Source organism: Pseudorca crassidens, chromosome 15, assembly GCF_039906515.1.
Source record: "Pseudorca crassidens isolate mPseCra1 chromosome 15, mPseCra1.hap1, whole genome shotgun sequence".
Taxonomy (NCBI): domain Eukaryota; kingdom Metazoa; phylum Chordata; class Mammalia; order Artiodactyla; family Delphinidae; genus Pseudorca; species Pseudorca crassidens.
The window spans coordinates 73940109-73961969 of NC_090310.1; the positions used below are offsets into that span (position 1 = coordinate 73940109).

Below are 21861 nucleotides of genomic sequence, written 5' to 3' on the forward strand. Positions count from 1 at the left end.
ACTTCTCCGTTAAGATGAAAACAATTTAAGCTAAGACGCAGTCCGGGCAGGCAGGGGAGGCGCCCCAGCCTCACCCATACCACACCTTGTGAAGCTGAAGGGCGCTCCCTGGCCCGGTCCTCCCAGCAGAGGCCTTCCCCAGTGCTGTTCCGTGTGCTTGGATTGGTCTTCCCTCCCCTCTTCACCTGCTGTGATCCCCACATTAGAACTTAATTCAAACTTGACTTCCTCAGGGACCCCTTTTCCTCCACGGGGTCAAACCTCCCTAGTTGAGGAAGGTGTTGCGACCACTCCTGCAGAACACTTAAGCCGGCCGCGGTTTCACTCTCGTGTGAGTAACTTCCTGCGTCCCATGGGACAGTCAGCCCTCCGAGAGCAGGGACCGTGTCTATTTACTCACCGCTGTTTCCCCAGCACTATACGTAGGGCCTGGCCCATGCAGACATTCCAGTAAATCTGATCAAAGAATGGATGAGTGCTCCATAAGCAGTCTTTTTTTTAAATTATTGCGAAGTTCCAAAATGAACCAAAACTGAAAAAGCATAAATGAAAGTACAACAGACGTTTATGTAGAAAACATTAATGCAGTAGCTTCAACACAGGGTTCAACAGAATCAGTCAGTTCAGTTCAGATTAACGTCAGCATATTACAAGGAACTAAGAAGCCTCGAGGGGTCCCTGCCCGGGACGGAAGGACACTGACTTCCAGGAGGCCTTTCTCCCTGTCTCGCCTTCCGAAGTGGCAGCCACACCTTCTGGCTCTTGAAACAGCTCAGGCGCCTCCACGCAGGGGGCGGCAGCACAGAGCCACAGACAAAGCCGGCCAAGGGCCAGGTCCTGCATCCCCACCAAAGGAGGGCTCGGCCAAAAGGCACTGGGGCTTAGAACACAGAGCGCTGTGCCAAGGACCGGGCAGGGACAGCAGCGCTGGAGACCAGCTCAACAGGCTGCTTTGGGTGTAGGCGGGTCAGGGCTTCCCGGTGCCCCCCACGCCCCAGCCCAGGTTGCTCAGGTGGACCACGGTGAGGGTGCCTGGTGACGCTGGAAGGGCAACTCGCTCTGGAGCGTGCTGGGCAGAGACAGAGCCGAGGGCTTTGCCTATGAGGACCTGTCTGTGTGACCCGCTCGCTGTCTGCAGCACAGGGAGTTCGGAACAGGGAGAGACCTTTCCAACAAAACGTCTTGTTTTTGACTACACTGAGCTTAATGTGAACAGGCAAGTCCTCTTGAGGGGTGGGAGGCCACCACATCTCTGAGGGGCAGAGGAGGGTGCTTTGGAGCTTGCCCTGGGGCATGCCGGGTCCCGGGAGCAGGCACGGAGGAAGGTGGTCAGGCAGAGGTGTCCTGCTGCCCCTCTGGGTTTTCAGTTTAAGCTCCGGTTAACCTCCTGCCGCAGCTTCTGTGCGGGACCGTTCCTGGGCTCAATCTGCAGGAGGTTGTTGATGTCCGCAAAGCTGGCTTTATAGTCCTGAGAGGAGAGAGGGGGTGTGGGGATGGAGCCCTGGCCCAGGGAGACCAGGCGGGGGTGGGGACCGCTGCTGAGCCCGCAGAGGGTTTCTGCACCCCAGGCTGGAGGCCTGCCTGGAGCACCCGGGCCCCTGGACCAGAAGGCACGTGGCAGGTACGCCTCACCTTAGCCGTGCTCTGGAGGTGCCAGCACAGGCACAACTGGCTGGAGCCCTGTTGGTGCCTCCGGCCAGAACCTCTTTACCTTGAGTGCCTTGTAGGCTTGAGCCCGTCTGTAAAACGCCTTCACGTTCTTTCCGTCCAGCCTGAGGGCTTCCGTGCAGTCCTTCACGGCCTCCTTGTACTGCTTCAGCACCAGATGGCAGAGCGCCCTGAGGGGAAAGAGCGGGCCACGCAGCGGTCTGAGGAGCGCCCTGCGGCTCCCCGAACACACCGTGCTGGGTGCTTCCTACCTCCCTCAGTCCTCACAGCCACCCAGCCCCCTTCTGCAGAGGTGACGCGGCTCAGAGGGTTGAAGGGACGCGCCAAGCTTCCACCACTACAGAGGGGCAGACCTGGGACTCAACCCGGGCTCGAATGACCCGAGATCCTGACCCTGTTCGGTGCTATTGTTCTCTCCGCCTTACACTCCCACACTGTACTCTTTCAAGCTATAAAAGGCTTCCCGAAACGCTCCCCTTGATAAAAAATTATCTACCTCAAGAAAAAAAACAAATACACAGGCTCTAAGTAAATAGCAGGCATGCTGACGTGTTAGGGGCGAAATGTAAAGATGTCTACAACTTACGCATCAAAGATGATAAAGTGGATCAATAGATGGCTATAGTGACAAAGCAAATATAACAATATTCTTTTTAACTGAAGCGTACTTGATTTTATAACAATGTTTATGAATTTAATTGGGAAGTATATGGGTGTTCAATACATAATTCATTCAACTTACATTTTGAAAATTTTCACATTCTGCATCAACTGGGCGGGGGGAAAGTATATATTTGTATCTCTCTCATTCAATTTTAGTCCTTTCCCCCAAAGATAATCACTAAAAACAAAACAGATATCCATTCCACCTCACTTTTGAATGGATACGTAGTATTCACTTGTATGTACCATAATTTATTTTATTAATTCCTTATCAGTAGACATTTTTCACTGTTTCCAGTTTATAAATAAACGATGCTACCATGAACATCCTTGCGCATAAATCTTAGACGCCTATGAGGAGGGACTGCTGCATCAAAAGGTACATACATTTACATTTTTGATTATTACCAAACTGCTCTCCAAAAACCAGCTGACCCTTGAGGAACACGGGTTTGAACCGCGCAGGTCCACTTATATGCAGATCTTTTTCAGTAACAAATTCTACAGTATTACACCATCTGCATTTGGTGGACTCCATGGATGCAGCAGAACCGCAGATGCGAGAGGACGACTGTGAAGTATGCCGAGATTTTTTGACTGCAAGGAGGGTCAGTGCCCCCAACAGCCGCCTTGTTCAAGGGTCAAGTGTACTTAAGAACAGTTACTAACAGAGACTATTTTCCTGCAACTGTACCAACCCTGGGTCTCAACCTTTAACTTCTGCCAATATGAAAGAAAATAGCATCTGTTTTAATGTAGTTGCTTTAAATATAGGTAAAGCTGAGTGTCTTTATATAAGATTTTTAAATCTTATGAAATAAAATTTATCCAACTTCTTTAATGACTTCTGTGGGTCCCCCTCCACCACCACCAAATACCTTCCCCACTGCAAGACAGTTAACCCACACACTGTTCTAGAACTTAATGGTTTTACTTTTTACATTTGAAACTGTGATCCACTTAGAATTTATTTTAAAAAAAGGAGTGAGGGTAGGGATTCGGGTTCCTTTTGAACTCTCTCCAGCCAACCCAACACCATTTATTAGATAATTCCTCTTTTTTTCCCACACTTTATCATATCTAAATTCTCTTATGCTGTTATTCTTTTCCTGACAAATTATGGAATTATTACCAAAAATGTAAAAAAATTCTAGTATTTTCACTGAGATTGCATGGAACTTATAAATCAACTTAGAAAAAGCTTCTCCTTGTAACCATTTAAAAGCAGGCACAAATTCTGTGGCATTCTTCCCATTGAAGAGGTCCTATGTTCTTTCCTCTTGAATGTAGGCAGGTTCTGTGACGGTTCTGACCAATGAGTACAGAGGAACGTATGAGTCCCAGTGGTCGGCTACAGGGGTCTTGTAGCGTCAGCCTGTTCTCTGGGAACACCTGCTCTTGGAGCCTTTAGCTGCTATGCGAGAAGCCAACTACCCTGAGGCCACCATGCTGTGAGGACACTCAAGCCAGCATATGCGACAAGGCTGCCAGGAGAGGAGAAAAAAGGCTCCAGCTTGCTCTATCAGTTCCATTCCCCAGCCATTTCAGTCATCCCAGCCCTGGTGCCAGATATGCAGGAGAAGTGTTTAGATGACTCCAGTCCCAGCTACCATCTTGTTGACCCTGAATGACAGACCCGGAGTAAGAACTGCCCTTTCCGAATTCCTGGCTCACGAATCATGAGCAAAATAAAACAGCTGTTGTCAGCCACTAAGTTTTAGAATAGTAGTCCCTGATCTAAATTTGAACATAGAAGAATTCTAAGGAAACTAAAGTGTTCTCTCAATGGACTCTGGTAATTTAAAGAATTAGCCAAATTTCTGGGAAGCAGAGGAACCACAGTATAAGCATTAGGTACTATTTGGTGACTTCCGAATATAAATGTTGCAATGAAAATAACATATGCACTCCAAAGATTATATTCAAGATGTGAAAAACGCATAACTTTGGCCTATAAAATAAACACCCTTGGCTTTTGGTAAACAGAATGATTTTGTATCCAGTCAGAAGGGTTTTCATTATGAAGGAGACAAGACAAGTGAGTGAAAAGGAACTCAGGCTTTGGAGTATAAACACCTGACTTAAATCGCAGCTCCACCATGTATTAGTTGTTTAACTTTATGATCATTTAATTCTAAAATTAAATGATCTGGGACCATGACCTAACCTGAAGGACTAACCTGAAGGACTGCTGTGAGTACTAAATGAGACCCTTCGGAGGTCCATTCAGGGCCTGGCAAATTGTAGGTGCCAAGTACCTGACAGTGATATCCACTCGGGTATCAACTGTACAGACAGAACCGGAGCCTAAGATGATGCACTGGTCCATACAGATGCATATGTACGAAGTGGAGCATTAAAATGGCATCCAGGATGTGGTATATTCCGCCACAATGGATAGGAAATTGATCTGTATAAAGCTTTCAGTCTTCTAAATTAAATTTATACAATCAATGTAATTACATTCAGTCTTCTAAATTAAATTTACACAATCAATGTAATTACAATGTAATTACAACCAAAAGCCCAACAAGATACGGTTTGGAATTTATCACAGTGAACCTAAGGTTTAGCTAGAAGATCAAAGCTGGGAAAATAGCCAGGGATACTCTGATTAAGAAGATTAAGGAAAAGACCAGCCCTACAAGATATATTGCAAAGCAATAGTAATTAACAGTGTGGCACAGACATATTTGCATGAAAATCAGTATTTAAATAAAATCAGTATTTAAATAAAACACTGTCCTGAATGTGGTAAAAATCCAGGAAAATGGGTTAATAGAGGTCTCCAGCAACATGAGGTAATAAGCAAGGCCAGAGAGCCCACAGAAAGAGGAGTTAGAAGATGATGCTGGACTTCCCTGGTGGTGCAGTGGTTAAGAATCTGCCTGTCAATGCAGGGGACACAGGTTCGAGCCCTGGTTCAGGAAGATCCCACATGCCGCGGAGCAACTAAGCCCGCGCGCCACAACTACTGAGCCCGCGTGCCACAACTACTGAAGCCCGTGTGCCTAGAGCCCATGCTCTGCAACAAGAGAAGCCACCGCAATGAGAAGCCTGCGCACCGCAACGAAGAGTAGCTCCCGCTCGCCGAAACTAGAGAAAGCCCGCGCGCAGCAACAAAGACCCAACACAGCCAAAAATAAATAAATTAAAAAAAAAAAAAGATGCTGCTGCACAAACATGAACAAAGGGGCTGCAGCCCTTTTTCCCGAGTTAGCCTGGCTGACTGAGGCACCTGGGTCCAATTGGCCAGTAAAACCACAGATCCAAAATGCCAAAATCCATGCTTTAAAACTAAAAGTTCCCTTTTCAACTCATTTGGCAGCAAAACCTGACCTGAACTTACATGAGGCTGCTTAGGCTTTCTTTACACCATTCCATGTGATCCTGGAATTTCCGTATGTTTCACTGCAGAAACACTTAACGATGAACTTCCGCGAGATGCCCAGACCCTGCTGGAGTGTTATGGGACTCAGCATATGCACTATGATACCTTCCTAAAATCGGAAACACATTTTATCCCAAGAGTTTTGGGTAAGGAACGGTGAGCCTATAGGAGACCCAAGATTTCTGAAATAAAGAGTAATGATGGGAAGGAGAAACAGACCCACAAGATTTATTAACGACTTATAACAAATGTTTGGATCAGATCTGGTCCCTTGCTGAATGTTTCAAGCTTCTGACAGTAAAACTAACAGATCTCACTGGAGCCAGGTTCCAATTCTGTCTCCGCCATTTACCGGCTGGGTGAGCTGAGGAAAAGCCCTTCCTGCTCTGAGCCTTGGTTTTCTCAACATTAAAACAAGATGAGCATCTACTACCAATACCTTTGAGGGCTACTGCTGAGCAGGGACTCCTACACAATAAAGAGACAGTACCCTGGCTCCCAGGCTCTCACTGTTGGTGGAAAGAATCACCGACCACTGGCAGCAGCTCAGGGCGCAGGCCCTTCTATAGCGCCGCAAGTCCAACCCCTCAGGCTAGACTGGACCCTTCTCTCTTGCTCAGGCCAGGCAACAGTTAATCCATACCCTGGGTTCTGCCCTGGTCCTCGCAGACAGACAGTGCCAAAACTTCTAACCAGAGGGTCTTGGAGAAGCCCACGGGGTGAGAGTCGGGGAAGGTGCAGAGGCTTTGATACTTGTGTTGGGGGTGTGTTTGCATAGCAAGCCCACAGCTTTTACTCACATCCTATGTTTTTCTGGTTAATGAAAATTTGGGGGGTGGGGGGGCGAACAAAGCCCAGGCTCCCCATGGGCACCCCTCAGTTTCTGCCCTTTAAGAGAGTGAGTGCCACTGGCAACGCCTATCCCAACGTGACCAGAGTGTGAATGCACGTTTTGAGCTGTAACACACAGGCATACCTCGTTTTACTGTGCTTCACAGATATTTTGCAGATATCAAAACTGAAGATTTGTGGCAACCCTGCATCGAGCAAGTCTACTGGCACCATTTTTCCAGCAGCATTTGTTCACTCATGTTGATAATTCTCACAATATTTCAAACTTTTCATTATGATTATACTCGTTACAGTGATCTGTGATCAGTGATCTTTGATGTTACTACTACGACTTGCTCACATGATGACTGGCAATTTTTAGCAATAAAGTATTGTTAAATTAAGGTACGTACGTTGTTTTTTAGACATAATGCTATTGCACATTTAACGGACTACAGTATAATGTAAACGTAACTTTTAGATGCACAGGCAAACCCCAAAACTCGTGTGACTCGAGTTATTGCGATATTTGCTTTACTGTGGTGGTCTGGAACTGACCCTGCGATATCTCCGAGGTATGCCTGTAACTGACTAAATGCTGGGATGCAGAGCCCATCACAGTCTAAGAGAAGACTACGGGAGAATGTTCAGTGTCCTGAAATCTCCCAGGCCAGCCGTGTGGAAGGTACCTGTTGCTGTACGTGGCGGATTCCAAGTTACTAAACCAGAGGCTCTCATTGTACTTCTCAATCGCTTGCTTATGGTTCCCCTTCTTTACAAGCTCATTGCCTTCCTCCTTCAGAACTCTGGCTCTCTCCACATCCCCAGCAGAAGGCACTAGATACAAATTCAGAAGAGGAAAAAACCATGGAGCAGGTGCCCAGCTGAGCTCCAGGAGATCTCTTGGGCAGCGTCTCTTCTAAGCCGTCTACAACACTCTCTCCCCAGAGCGTTCCTGCACCGTGTAAAGCATCCTGCCTGAGTAATGAGACCCCCGATCAATGGCTTCTGGGATATTAAACAGTTTTTCCTTTGGAAGAGATTGGGATTCCTGATGTAAACATACTTTTACACACACAATGATAAATACACAATAAAAAGTAACCCAGGTTCTGGCCTCAGCACTGCCACTCAGTAGCTGGAAGTCCTGTGTGACCTACCTAATGCTTCTGGACCTCAATTTGCTCGCCAATACATTGGGGGCAATATCTACTCCACACAGGGCTACTGTTAGGATGAAATGTGAGAAAACAGGAGAAAGTGCAGAGCACCCTATAAACTTAAAGTAGGAGAATAAGTGAGAAAGTATTTAAATAAACAAGCATCTGGTAAAAATGGGTGAAGATCCTGCGCTCCCAGAAAAGGGCAGAGGTATCTGCTACTCCTCAGTTGTTTTGGTCTGAGCCTGTGAGTGTTCTCCCCAACTCGACACCTGCAGCTGTGCCCCAGCCTTCGGGGTGGCGGGGTGGGGAGAGGGAGAAAGGGAGAAAAAGAGAGAACAAGGTGAAATGCCAGCTGCTCCACCTGGCCTTGGGGCCCTCCGCTGCACGGCCCCAGTTAATTATTCCAGCCCCAGCTCCCATATAACCTGCTTTTTCAATTTTTAAAAACTATCTTTATAAAATACTCAATACTTAGGACAAGGGTAAGGTTTTAGGAATAAAACTAATACCCTTGAACTCATCCCTCACCTTAAGAAACAGAACATTTACTAAGACCTTTGAAATCCTGTGAGCCTCTCCCACAATCAATCCACCCCAGGAGGAAACCATCGTCCCCAGTTCTGTGCACACCAACCCCCCCGTTTTCTTGGTTAGTTTAACTATATATACAATCGTATCTATAAACTGTTTATTGTTTACGTTGTTTTAGAACTTCACATAAAGGAATACATAGTTCTATGTATTCTTTTTCCCCTCAAAATTATATTCCTGAGATGCATCTGTGTGGATGCACACACCTGTAACTCCTTCATTCATTCCCACTGCTGCAATGCAACTGATTTATCCGTTCTACTGTTTATGGACTCTTGGGTTATTTTGCTTTTCGCTCTTACCAAATTTTTTTAATTAAAAAAATATATATTTATTTATTTTTGGCTGCGTTGGGTCTTCGTTGCTGCGCGCGGGCTTTCTCTAGTTGCGGCGAGCAGGGGCTACTCTTCGTTGCGGTGCGCGGGCTTCTCGTTGCGGTGGCTTCTCTTGTTGCAGAGCACGGGCTCCAGGCACGCAGGCTTCAGTAGCTGTGGAACGCGAGCTCAGTAGTTGTGGCTCACCGGCTCTAGAGCGCAGCCTCAGTAGTTGTGAGGCACGGGCTTAGTTGCTCCGCGGCATGTGGGATCTTCCCGGACCAGGGCTCGAACCCGTGTCCCCTGCATTGGCAGGAGGATCCTTAACCACTGCGCCACCAGGGAAGTCCCTCTTACCGAATTTCTGCTCTGAACGTCCTTGTACATGCCTCCTTGTGCACACGTGCAGGAGTTTCTCTAGAAGCAGAGCCAGTGGGTTGCAATGTGCACACACCCTCAGCTTCACCTCGGCTCTGCAACGCACCCCGCGCTGCCCCGTGCTTGTCCCCGCTAGCCACCAGCGACGCCCCACCACTTCATTCTCTCACTCCTTCCACTGCCTCTGCCAGAAACCCCCTTCCCTTCGCGCCCGAAGAGCTCACCCTTTCAGGCCCAGCTCAACCTGTCACCACCAGGAGCCTTTCCCCAGCTCTCCCAAGCACACTGATGGCAGTTCCCAATTTGAATTCCTCAAACATTAGAGACTCTAAAGCACCTGTTCTTCCTCCTGTATTTTATTATTTTTTAAAATTTATTGAGATACAATTTATCTACCATAAAATTCACCATTTTAAAGTGTACAAATCACTGATTTTAGTGTATTCCCAAAGTTAGGCAACCATGACCACTACCTAATTCCAGAACGTTTTCATCACCTCCAAAAGAAACCCCATACCCATTAGCAGCCCCTCCCATTCATTCCCCTACCCCCATCCTCGGTAACCACCAATCTACTTTCCGTCTTTTAGGATTTGCTACTGTGGACATTTCATCTAAACGGAATCATACGATATGTGCTCTTTTGTGACTTCCTTCACTTCGCATAGTGTGTTCAAGGTTCATCTGTGTTGCACCATGTATCAGAATTTCCTTCCTTTTTATGGCCAAGTGATGTTGCACTGTATGGATATACCACATTCTGTTTATCCATTCATCATCTGAGGGACATTTGGGTTGTTTCCACTTTTGGGCTGCTATGAATAATGATGCTGTGAACATTTGTGAACAAGCTTTTATGTGAACGTGTGTTCGATTCTCTAGGAGTGGGACTGCCGTCGCGTAGCTCTTAAGTGTATGTTCGTTTTAATGCATCTCGTGTGAAGCCCTTTACACACATAAAGCTTTCAGCCGCGGCTTGGGACTTGAGCGAGCAGATAGGAACCTATCTCACCAACAACACGTGGTGGGGTCCAAGTCAGCTGGAAAGCCCAGCCAGAGTCCCACTGGCAATTCTCTTTCCTCTCTCCCGTGCCCTGAGAGGCTCGATGGCTCCTTCAATTCAAGATGCTGTGTATTTGATGACAATTCAGAGGGCTGGGGTAGGGGAAGTGGTGGCAGGAAAGTTTCTTTTGACACTGATTGTAAGATACCTCCTGATTGTAAAAAGTTAAATTGTTTGGGGGAGGGGAGAGGGATTATTGCATTTTTAGACTTGGGGAGATTAGTCTTACGTTTAAAGGTTACCCCCAGAGGCCAACCCAGCATTTTTATAGAGGAGGAAAAGGAGGGATGGCTCCACAGCTTAGACAACAGTGCAGGCCAACCCGTACTGCTGAGGCTGCAGAGAGAAGGGGTGTAGACACAGAAGCAGCAGGCAAGGCTGGGCGGTGGTCCCTCTACTGAGCATCTCTGATGTGGCCTCCGGGGGCAGCCCGTGGAGAGAAAGGTTACTCTGTGCTACGTCAGACACTAAGCAATAGGGATCTGTTCCTTAATTCTCCACACCATGGTGTCACAGGAAAGGCTGAGGAGCTCCAAGGGGCAGAGCCCAGAGAACTCTGGACTCCAAGCCCAACCCTGTTCCTTCCATAATGCCACGTATTACTTCACCTCCCTGGGCCTTGGTTTCCCGATCTGTGCCGTCAGGAGAGTGATCCCTTCCCTGCCTGAGTCACTCTGTCATTATCAGGACCAAACGAAATGAGTTAATAGGGAGGTGAGCATTCTTTAAAATGACGGACACGTGGGTGATGACGTATCATGGGCCTGGATTCATTTAAGCTCATTGGTCTATTCATGCCACAGATATTAATAAGCACCTGGTTAGAGTTCAACCTCAACTACCTCTTAAAGTAACTACCACTACATTTTTATTACCTACTGTACGCTTTGTTTATCTAAGTCACTCTAACCTCAGAAGCAGCTCCTTAGGCTTCCCTCCTAGTACTCATGCCTCCTACTCCCTGCCCAATACTCACGCCTTCCTGAAACCTGGGTCTTTACAGTGGTCTCCTTCTCGGGACTCTTTCCACGCATTAACGTTTTGGCCTTCCTCCTGTATTTTAAATTGCTCTGTTTATGCGTCTCAGTCTCTCACTGGGCCGAGAGCGTCCCGAGGGCCTCTCTGGGCCACACTGCTCAGCACAGGGCCTGGGACACACCTGGCTGTGACTCCAACAAAAGAATGAAGTAAATGGTAGGTGCACTGAAGGCGTCGAGTTCATTAGTGCCCCACGTTCTCGTTCTAGGGAGGGAATTCTCCCCACGGCCAGATAGGTTTCCTCCTGGGAAGGGGAACGACTCCTGCCCTCCTGTACACCCGATGCAAGGCTCCAGCCCCGCCTCCTCAGTACCTCACCTCCCATCCTCAGTACCTCACTTGCTGGGCTGGGAGGACTCCCCTGGAGCATTTAAAGAGTTTCCAGTTGCCCCTGCCTGAAGAAGGGCCTCTTGTTTTTATAGAGCTGAGGTGGACAGTCTCCTGTTTGGGGCTACCTGGCTTTGATCTCCCGTCTCTTACTCATCCTCCTCCAGGGACTCATACAGTGTGTGCGTTCCTCTAGCTATGGAGGTGGAGCAGATGGCATAGAGCTGAGCTCATCACAAAATCTCAAGCCCTGGTCACAGTGACTAGTGTAGGGAATGGCCTGTGACCACATAAGGCCAAAATGAATTAAGAAAAGAGGAGCTAGGGATTTGGGGGAAAGAAACCCTCTCTTAGGTAGCTATCAGAAAAAGAACTCTTTCTCTCCCTCTGGGTCATGAGGCATGGCACATGGATGCGAGTCAGTGAACTGCTACAGCTGTTGTACTACTTTGGAGGGAAGACTGCCTGCAGACAAAGACGATACACATTAGAGAAGAGCGCAGACGGAAGTGCAGAGAAATGGAGCCAGAGTCTGATGATGTAGTGAGCTGCTGGAGCAAGCCATGCCTGAACCTGAACTCCAGGCCTTTCAGTTATATGGGCCAATAAATTCTCTTTATTATTTTTACCACATGAAGTTTTTCTGTTCTTTCAACCAAAAACATCCTACATGATACATCCAAATGCTGCCGGAGGGATGAGAAGGGAACGAACACCGGATACCTGTGCGCCAGGCTGGGAGCTCAACGAGCCTCACATCACCTAATCCCTACACCTGTGGGGTAGGCTGTCTCATCGCCCACTGTAGAGCAGAGGAGACAATCTCTAGGAGGTTAAGGCCTTTTTGTTTTGTTTTTTACTTTGTTTATAGGATTTTTAAAAGAACTCATCTTACACGAGGCCAATTTTTACAGGATTACTCTAAAGAAAGTGGCTCTGGGGAGACTGGACTCTCTCCGGGCAGGAAGTCACAGCTTACCTCTGCTCTTCGTAGCTGTGGTTTCTTTGGATTTGCTTTTAGCCGTCTCTTTGCAGTCTCCCGAAGGCATACACTCCCACCTCTTCTGAGCGGAAACAGGCACCAAGGGGATAGAGGGCAGCTTCTGGCGCCACTCGGGCCCAAAGGAGTCCATAAGAGCTCTGGTCATTCTGGAAAGGCAGGCAGGATCACAGAGAGGTTTCCAGCTGGGTCAGGAAGATATTCCTCCTCTCATAAGCCCAAAGGAGGTATACGAGAGCCAGTTATCATCTGCCCCTGGTTTGAACCATCTCTTTGTACCCTTCTGACTCGCAGCAGGAAAGGAACAGGAGCCTGCCACCATATACGTCTTCTCAGGTCTGCCACCACGACACCCCCTCCCTGCCTGGCCCTCGCTTGTCACACTATGTTAACTTCAAAGGGATGATCTGGTGCTTGCTAAGGTAACTAAACCTGACCCCCAAGGGACCATGCATGCCCCAAGAACCACATGTTTTATATTTTCTTAATGAATCTATTACAAGGCCATGCAAAAACCTGACATTTGATTAACGCTCAGAGATTTTTTTTTAAAATGCAAATCTTACGTCATTCAAATTTTAAAATCTTTCAGTGGTTCCCATTTCACTAGGCTGGCAGGGCCTGAGGCCTGGTGCCCTCCCACCCCTCCGTTTTTATCGTGTGCCACACTGCCTCTCAATCCTCACGCTCAAGCCTTTGCATGTGCTCTCCCCTCCCCCCAGAAGAATCTCCTCCACTTCCCATTCCCCACTCCCACCTTCTAGGCTCAGGGACCATGCTGGTTTTGTTAACTGAACTCCAGCACCTGGCACATTACCTGGCACCCACGAGGGCCCATTAAGTAGGTGCTGAGTGAGTACATGAAGCTGACTGTAACTTCTGCTCCTACAACAGTGTTCCTGTGTTACTAGAATGAAGAGCTCACAGACTGGTATCACTAAATACTCAGGGGCTCTAAGCCCCCAAAGCTGTTGTTCTGATCGGCCCAGCTGCTTCAAAACTCTACCCTCCTCCACCGTTCTCCCTAACCCTCCACCTTGGACTTCCTCACACCCTAAACACAAACCTACCTGCACGGGCACACAACAATTCCTATTTCTCTCCCATCAAAACAGAAGAGCCGACAGGGCCAATCCCTCCACCTCGGCTCGGGAGCCATCTTTCCCTGCCTCTCTTGGGCCGCACTCGGCCGGCACCGCCCTCTCCCACACTTGCATTCTTTCTCTCTACCGACCCCAACGCTCAGCAGCTAGCTCCCTCCTCCCGGACGGACCCCTGACGCGGCAGCTACACTGCTCTGCCCCTTCCCAGCCAGGCTCCTTAGGCCCACTGCCATTTGGCTTCGGATCCCATTGAACTGCTTCCATCAGAATCACCAGTGACTTCATTCCTAAACCCCGAGTCTACGTAAGCTCATCGAAACACCTGATCTGAATGACGTCTTCATCCCCCTGAAACGCTCCTGCCTCCGTGATGCTAAATGCTCCAGTGTCCTCCTCCCGCTCCCGCTGCTGTTCCTCTGTACGGCCCTCAAATGCTGGATTCCTCAAACTCCATCCTCTTCCCCCCACACACTTGCTGTGGTGCTCTGTTTTTTCCCCACAACCTCAAGCCGCCCCTATGCTGATGACCTTCAGATCTCTATGTTCGGCCCGTATTTTTCCCCCTTTGCTCTGAATGCATGTGAATGCCCAGCCGGCTTCTTGCTTCTCTGGTCTCTGCCCCACAGTCACCTCCCACTCAGGGTGTCAACCACCTGGACGCCTCCTCTCTTCTTCCCTTCCCCCCACCCTCCAACCGCCAACACTTGTTGAAATACCACCTGAGTGTCCCTGAATTGGTCCCACTGTTCTCTATCCACCATCTCTCCTGGATTACTGCCCGCCCCATTCCTATTCTGTTCTCCTTCATGGTCGACACAGCGGGCAGCCACTCAGCTTTTCTCTCAAATCTGCTCATGTTGCCCCCCTGCTAAAGACCCTTTCACGATGCCTCACTGTGTCTGGATTAAATCCAAGCCCCTGGACACAAGGCCCTGTGTGATCTGGCCTCACCATCCTTCCTGAACCGAGCCACTCGCGCACAGCGCCATGAGCAGTGGACTTCTCGCAATCCCTCTAAGGCCTCCTACTCACCCACCTCGCACACGCGGCCCGTGCTCCTTGCGGGCCCCTGGCCCAGAGCACTACTCATCTCTCTGTCTCAGCTCACCTTCTCTGGAAAGCCCTCTCTGGACTCCCCCTGGCTGTTAGGCGCCTTCTACCACAGCACTCATCACACTGCAGGTTTGCCTATGACTGACTGCTGTCCTCCTGGAGACCAGGAGCTCTACTAGGGCAGGAAGAGGTATGTCTCAGTCATCGGCCCAGGCCCTAGCACAAAGTCTGGTACATAAGTGGCAGATTTTGTTGAATGATAGAGACTAAAAGGAAGCAGAGAGAAAACAAGTCAAGCCAGAAAGGACGCACTAAACAGATACCATGGAGTCCTGTTCAGGGTTTCTGTTAGTGTGGTGTCTGGCTTTCTAACAGCCCATGCAAAGAGGGGAAACGTGACCAGTTACCCAAATGAGGGCATCTGCTCAGAAGACCAGAAAGACATTTCACCTGACGGGCCTTGTGAAGGGGTCACAGTACAATATACTGAACCATATCCACAAACAACAGCCCTACAGCCTGGGGTGACAGCTGCTTGTTCTGTGTCTTACTTTCCCCACTCTAGTTAGCTCTTTGGAGCAAAGGGGTCTACCTCTTTTTTATATTGGTATTCCCCACTGAACCCAGCTGAAACAGAGCTCAATTAAGTACGACTGTGTGAACGCATTTGAGCATCTAGGCAAAAAAAAAACCACACAAAAAACCCCAAGACCCCCACAACTCAGTAATTCTGACCCCTTAAAAACCTGCTAAAATACAACAGCAGACTGTCCTTCCACACTTTCTGCACATGCTCATTAGGAGTTTCTAAGGCTAGCCCAAAGGGATCCTCCCAGAAGACGACCAAAGCAATGGTTCCAAGCTAATCAGGGAGGACAGGACATCTCGGAGAGACTGACCACAGTGGCCCAGGCTCACCTGCTGCTGCCTTCCAAGGCTGACGTCACACGGTCATCAATCTGCAGCACGGTCAGGTAGTCCATGTAGGCCAGGGTGTACTTCTCCAGGGCCTCGTAGGCCGACGCTCGCCGCAGCAGGGGCTTCATGCCAAAGGGAACCAAGGCCAGCGCTCTGGGACAGGAGGCAGAAGTGTCATCGGGCTGCTGAGTCACCAGGGCTCCCCGCCGCAGTTCCTGCCAGATAGGGCATCTGCAGCACTCAGTACACGGGAGGTCATTTCTGACAAGACAATGCTAGACGGTGAAGTCTTAGAAGAGGGACTTTTCAACTTAGACTGAAGTGGAGTAGGGAAAGAGGGCAGAGAACCACTACTGTTGTGAAACGTGTGCGCGTGTGCATCGATTTTCATAGCTGCAATCCCCCGAAATCAAGAATAAGTGTCTTGTAGCTTTCATGTTTCTATGTTTCTATAGAGCGTGGCCAAGTGGGAACAACAAACAGGCTTTGGAGTCAGATGGAGCAGTGTCTGAATTCCACCTCTGCCACTAACCACGTGACCCCAGGCGAATCACTCTACAGCCTCAATCCTCCACAACCCAGTTCTAGCCTGGGAAGGATGGCTGACTTACCCCACAGAGTGCTTATGAGCGCTCCACGAAGGAAACCTAGCACAGGGCCTGGTAAAACCAACTGAGCACAGGCTCCACGAGCATGCTCACCCTTCTCCTCCTCTCCCACCCATCACTAGGGCATGAATCTAAGGCAATGTCACAGGATATCAGATCTGAGAACACATTAAGGTACATGTGCTAGTTTAGCGATGACCACGCAGGCAATCTCAGATTGGCTTGAAGAAGAAAGTATGAAAAACTGTTTAACGTCCTCTACACCTGGTCATTGCTTACTTCTTTCGAGGCTATCTATTAAGCTCCATCCCTCTTTCTTTCTCTCCCTCCCTCCCTCTCTCACCCACATCCACCCCAGAAAAAAACCTGAGCAAGCCAGTCACTAGTCTGCAACTCCACCTCATTCCCAGGTCCCAGATCTCACAAAGCCTTAAAGGCCTACCTCTAACTGCCCACCCTACTCCTTTCAGCAGCAGAGCTGAGGCTCCAAAGACACAAGTCAGGGGCCACAAGGACCAAAGACAGCTTCCTATTCTCAGTGACCTGCTGACACTTAGTGACAGTTCCTAATATCTGTCGCAGAGGTAACTTGGTGGGACCAGAGAAGCCCAGCCTCCCCTCCCGAGCCCCCAGCACCCCAAAGTCAGCCCTGCCCGCTCACGAAGTGCAGTCCTTGATGCAGTCTATGCAGTTCCCGTCCTTCAAGTGGCATGCTGCTCGGTTGGAGTAGAGAACACTTTCTTTTTCTGGGTCTGAAGAACCTGCCCAAGTGGAAGCAGAAAGTGCACTATTAACAGGCTGGGAAATGGATGCCTCAGGATATCCGGAGTGCATCCACACCCTGAGCTCTCTGGGCTTTAGTAAACGGCAGCAGAGATGACTGTAACCCCATCAGGCTTGGTGGTCTGATGGGCTGGCAAGTCTGGCAAGGGAGTGAGAACACCCAGCTTCCTGCCATTCACAGGGCATCAAGCATCTGCTCACTCACTCAGCTCAGCACTGAACGTGGTACCAGGCCAAAGATCAAAATGAAATAGCTCAAAGAAATCCACGCTGTAACTACCTGGGGAGTGTGTGTGTGTGTGTGTGTGTGTGTTTGTGTAAATCCATGCTGTAACTACCTGGGGTGTGTGTGTGTGTGTGTGTGTGTGTGTGTGTGTGTGTGTAAATCCATGTTGTAACTACCCGGGGTGTGTGTGTGTTAATTTTAGTACAAGAAGCGTGTAAATCCAATAAAGAAGAAAGAGACGAAAATGTCATAAATGCTATGATAAATGGATCGAACAAGTGTTATGGGGACACAAAAAACTAATTCTACCTTCGCAGAGAGGACTTTGCCAAGTCCTCTGGGTCTGGCAGGACTACAGAGAACTTAATCAGCAGAAGGGCTCAAGCTATGCCATGGGGAAGAAATCATTACTGCCTTTCCCTAAAGGCAGTCCTTACCCTTAGGAATCTCAGAAAGCTCTAGTCCTTTACTGTGGCCACAAGGATTTTCATTTCTAAAAATAATTTTTCAACCACTTCATACCCACTAGCATGAGCCATAATGAAAACAAAAAGTGGAAACTGTCAAGTGTTGACCCAGTGATTCCGATCCCAGGCACATACCCAGAACAGAAAACAAGCTCTCCTTTGAAAATTGTGAAACATATGGAAACCAGTATAACAGACAGTTGATATTCATCACTAAACTCAGCATACAATCTATTTGTTTCCACCTTTTTGTTTTTGATATGACTAAAGCTCCACTCATCCCCACCCTTTTCCCTTTGCCCGCTTCCCAGTCCCCCAGAGGTTGGCATAATCCTGAACTTGGTATGTCACATTCTCATGTATGTCTATCTTTATTACATAGGTATTCACAGGCAAGACACAATATCACTTTCTTTCTTTCTTTTTTTTTTTTTTTTTGGCCATGCCGCACGGCATACGAGATCTTAGTTCCCCGACCAGGGCTCAAACCCTCACCCAGTGCAGTGGAAGCGCAGAGTCTTAACCACTGGACCGCCAGCGAAGTCCACTTCCTTTTAAAGCTTTCCCTAAGTGGCATAACCACTGGACCACCAGGGAAGTCCCTGTCCTTTTAAAGCTCTTCCTAAGTGGCATCATATTGCCTCTCCTGCAGCTTGCCTTTTTCACTAAGTATCATGTTACCATACTGATGCATGATCTCTTTCATTCAATACCAAATATAATAAAATTATCTTCTTTTTTCTCTTATTTTTGCCAGGCCCCGAGTGAGATAGCAAAGTACAGAGATAAGTAAAATACATCCTTGCCCTTAAGAAGCAAGCACAAGTATTCAAAACTTGCAATCCATCTCAAGTTACCAGAGCACGGTTGCTCAGAAAACAGCAGTGGTGTGGTGGAAAGGGCATCAGAACCTACAATCCAGCCTGCGATCCTGCACAAGTCATTCAATCCCCCTGATCACATGTGCTCACCTATCGGATGAAGGTATCATTTCACAGACTTGCTGGAAGGGTTTGTTGTATTAGGTTGCTGCCTGCTCTCCTTTCAAGATCAGGGAAACTGATCAGAGAAATCAAGGGACTTGCCCATAAATCACCTAGAAAATCAGTAGCAGGATCAGAACCAAATTCTGGTCCCCTGCTGAATCCAGACATCAGGCCACCTCTTCTTGGGGCCCAGAATAAATCCATACAAAAAGACAAGTTTTTCCAGGCCAGCTGGGGTAGGATGAAAGAAGAAGGCAGAAATATCAATACCTCACATTCCTCAACAACTTTATTAAGTTGAGATGAAGAGCTGGGCCTACAGAGAAGTGTTCTAGAAAAAAAGACAGGGCAGTGGAGCAAAAGAGTGGCTTGAAACTGCAAAAATTCAAACAAAAAAGACTGAAACTTAGAGAGGATTTGGAAAAAAGTCTAGCAAAATGATTAAAAACTTGGACTTGGGAATCGGAGAGACCCACATTCAAATTCTGCCTCTGACATGTCTTCACTGTGTCAGCCCAGAAGAGGCAATTTAACTCTTCTGGATGCCTCATTTATAAAGCGTCTTACCCATAAGTTAGTATGAAGATAAAAAGGGGTAATGTCGGGCTTCCCTGGTGGCTCAGTGGTTGAGAGTCTGCCTGCCGATGCAGGGGACACGGGTTCGTGATCCGGTCCGGGAGGATCCCACGTGCCGCGGAGCGCCTGGGCCCATGAGCCATGGCCGCTGAGCCTGCGCGTCCGGAGCCTGTGCTCCGCAACCAGAGAGGCCACAACGGTGAGAGGCCCGCGTACCGCAAAAAAAAAAAAAAAAAAAAAGGGGGTATTGTCTATAATGTCTAGCAGGTACTCAACAAATGCTAGCCAAGGAAATGAGAAAGAGGAGGAAGGCAAAGGGAAAGAGGTACCAACGAGGGGCTGAAAGGGGTTCCAATGAGGCTCTGGGATAAGACATTCTGGAGAGGCTTTGGGCAAAAGGCTGTTGTTGGCTGAAATGAGCCGGAGGCTGGGAGAACTGGTAACAAAAGGTTACTCCTCTGTTGAAAATCCTCCAGTAGCTTCCCATCAGGAAATAAAACCCAAACTCCTTATCATGAACTGCTATGTAAAATGCCTACACAATAAGGTTCTTCCTCTGTAACTGACCAAGTCTTACTACTTCCTCCACTGGCTCCCTGTGCTTTGGCTCCTGGAACACACCCGCTGATTCTGTCTGAGGCCTTTGAAATTACGGTTCCTTCAACCTGGAACGCTCGGCACCCAAGACTTTGTGCAGTTGGCTTCTTCTCACCATTCAGATATCACCCCAAATGTCACTTCTGCAAAGAAGTTGTCTTTGACCTCCCATTCTTCATAAAGGAGTTCCCCAGTCAAACCTATCACAGCATCACATCTGTCTTCTTCAACAGCCCTGATCATTATTGCACAGTTGTTGTTTGCTATTTACTAGCTTAAGATCACACCTGTGGCTCCCTCACCAACAAGGATGTATGACCCTTGAGAGGAAGGACCTTCTCCATCTTATTATACACTCATTACATACAGGTGCTGAACAAATGTTAATTTAAGTAAAGACTGACCCGTTGAGGAGAATGAGAGTTGCCTCAGGGATCAGAATGAGGCCTAAATATCAGAATGGGGTCCAATAGGACAATTAAAAAGCAGGCAGCTCACACACCTATCAGGATGGCCACTATCGAAAGAACAGAAAGTAAAATGTGTTGGTAAGGATGCTGAGAACTTGGAATCATTGTGCCCTGCTGGTGGGAATGTAAAATGGTACAGCTATTATGGAAAACAGTATGGAGGTTCCCTGCCCCCTCAGATTAAAAATACAATTACTATCTGATCCAGCAATCCCACTTCTGGGTATGTATGCAAAAGAATTCAAAGCAGGGCCTCAGAGATATCTGCACATTCATGTTCATCATAGCCAAGAGGTGGGAGCAATTCAAACGTCCATTAACAGATGAATGGATAAAGACAATGTGGTATATCCACACAATGGAATATTATGCAGCCATAAAAAAGAACGAAAGCCCGTCACATGCTACAACATAGATTATAATGTCATAGAGATTATTCAGTCACAAAAGACAAATACTGTATTATTCCACTCGTTTGAAGTACCTAAAGTAGTCAAAATCATTGACATGGAAAGCAGAAAGGTGGATACCAAGGGCTGGGGGGAGAGGGGGAATTAGTGTTTAGTGGGTACAGAGTTTCAGTGTTGCAAGAGGAAAAAGTTCCAGAGATTTGTTGCACAACGACGTGAATATACTTAACTCTACTGAACTCTACACTTACAGATGGTTAAGATGGTAAATTTAATGTTTTTTTAACCACTGTAAAAAATGTTAAAACATCTATTAATATGGAAATATGTTCCTGTTATGTCATTAAGTAAAAAAGAACCAGGAGGTCTTCCCTGGTGGGGCAGTGGTTAAGAATCCGCCTGCCAATGCAGGAAACACGGGTTCGAGCCCTGGGCCGGGAAGATCCCACATGCCGCAGAGCTACTAAGCTTGTGTGCCACAACTACTGAGCCTGCAAGCCACAACTATTGAAGCCCGCGCTCCGCGACAACAGAAGCCACCGCAATGAGAAGCCCGCGCACCACAACCAAGAGCAGCCCCCGCTCGCTGCAACTAGAGAAAAGCCGGCACGCGGCAACACAGCCAAAACTAAATAAATAAATTAAAAAAAAAATCCAACAACACACAGACACAAAGAACCAGTAATAAAACCATGTCACAATAATAATAATAATAAAAGTGGAAAGAAAGGCTAAGGAAGTTTCTCGTAGGATGCCCAAGCTGGGGGAAGGGGGAGGAATGGGCAGGTGGTGGGAGGGCCTGGTTGGCCAGTCGGCCTCGGGGTAAGGAAGCCCTAGGCCGACAGGGCCAGAGCGACGTCTGGGTGGCTGGGGCCGGGGGAGACAAGAGGGAGAAGGAAGCCTGGCGGCGAAATGGGGGACCGGGGTCGCACCTTGCGCCTGCAGCATCCGTAGCGCGCGGCTGTAGAGTGTGGCGGCCTCGGCGAACTGGCCATTGCGGAAGCTCAGGTTGCCGGCGGCGCGGAGCTCCTCCACAGAGTCTGGAAGTTTGGGGGCCATCCTGGCGCCGGACAGGTAAACTGGGGGGTGGGCTCCGATTCCCGGCGCCGAGGCGTGCCCAACCGCGTCTGGGCGGAAGCACCGGCTGCGACTATTTGGGTGCAACGGCTACCCTGGCGAGGAGAGGGCGGGACGGAGCGGGGCACGGGCGGGGCCTGCGCGAACCCGAGGCTCCTAG

General features: G+C 48.4%; 1 protein-coding gene across 3 annotated transcripts; it reads right to left on the reverse strand.

Moving 5' to 3' along the window:
* Window positions 1–547: 547 nt before the first annotated feature.
* Window positions 548–21832, reverse strand: TOMM34 (translocase of outer mitochondrial membrane 34). 3 transcript variants are annotated; one of them, XR_010935356.1, is made up of 8 exons: window positions 21557–21832; window positions 16771–16870; window positions 15502–15654; window positions 12407–12576; window positions 7243–7390; window positions 5681–5742; window positions 1712–1838; window positions 1455–1468 (listed from the first exon to the last, which is right to left on the reverse strand). XR_010935356.1 is itself a non-coding variant. In XM_067708243.1 (7 exons), the coding sequence occupies exons 1-7, from the start codon at window positions 21681–21683 to the stop codon at window positions 1364–1366; spliced, it is 930 nt and encodes a 309-aa protein (XP_067564344.1). In that variant the 5' UTR covers window positions 21684–21827; the 3' UTR covers window positions 548–1363. The 3 variants fall into 3 exon arrangements, 1 of the variants encoding a protein (XP_067564344.1); XR_010935357.1 differs by lacking the exon at window positions 1455–1468 and adding an exon at window positions 2411–2509; XM_067708243.1 differs by lacking the exon at window positions 5681–5742 and having other exon boundaries at window positions 548–1468; window positions 21557–21827.
* Window positions 21833–21861: the final 29 nt, after the last annotated feature.

Excerpts from the sequence above, each read along its gene's own strand:
- TOMM34 (XM_067708243.1), bottom strand. The coding sequence starts at position 21,683 with ATGGCCCCCAAACTTCCAGACTCTGTGGAGGAGCTCCGCGCCGCCGGC. Across the intron at positions 12,577-15,501 it reads GCCTTGGAAGGCAGCAGCAG|AATGACCAGAGCTCTTATGG; the intron begins GTGAGCCTGGGC and ends CTGCCTTTCCAG. Across the intron at positions 1,469-1,711 it reads AAGCCTACAAGGCACTCAAG|GACTATAAAGCCAGCTTTGC; the intron begins GTAAAGAGGTTC and ends CTCTCCTCTCAG.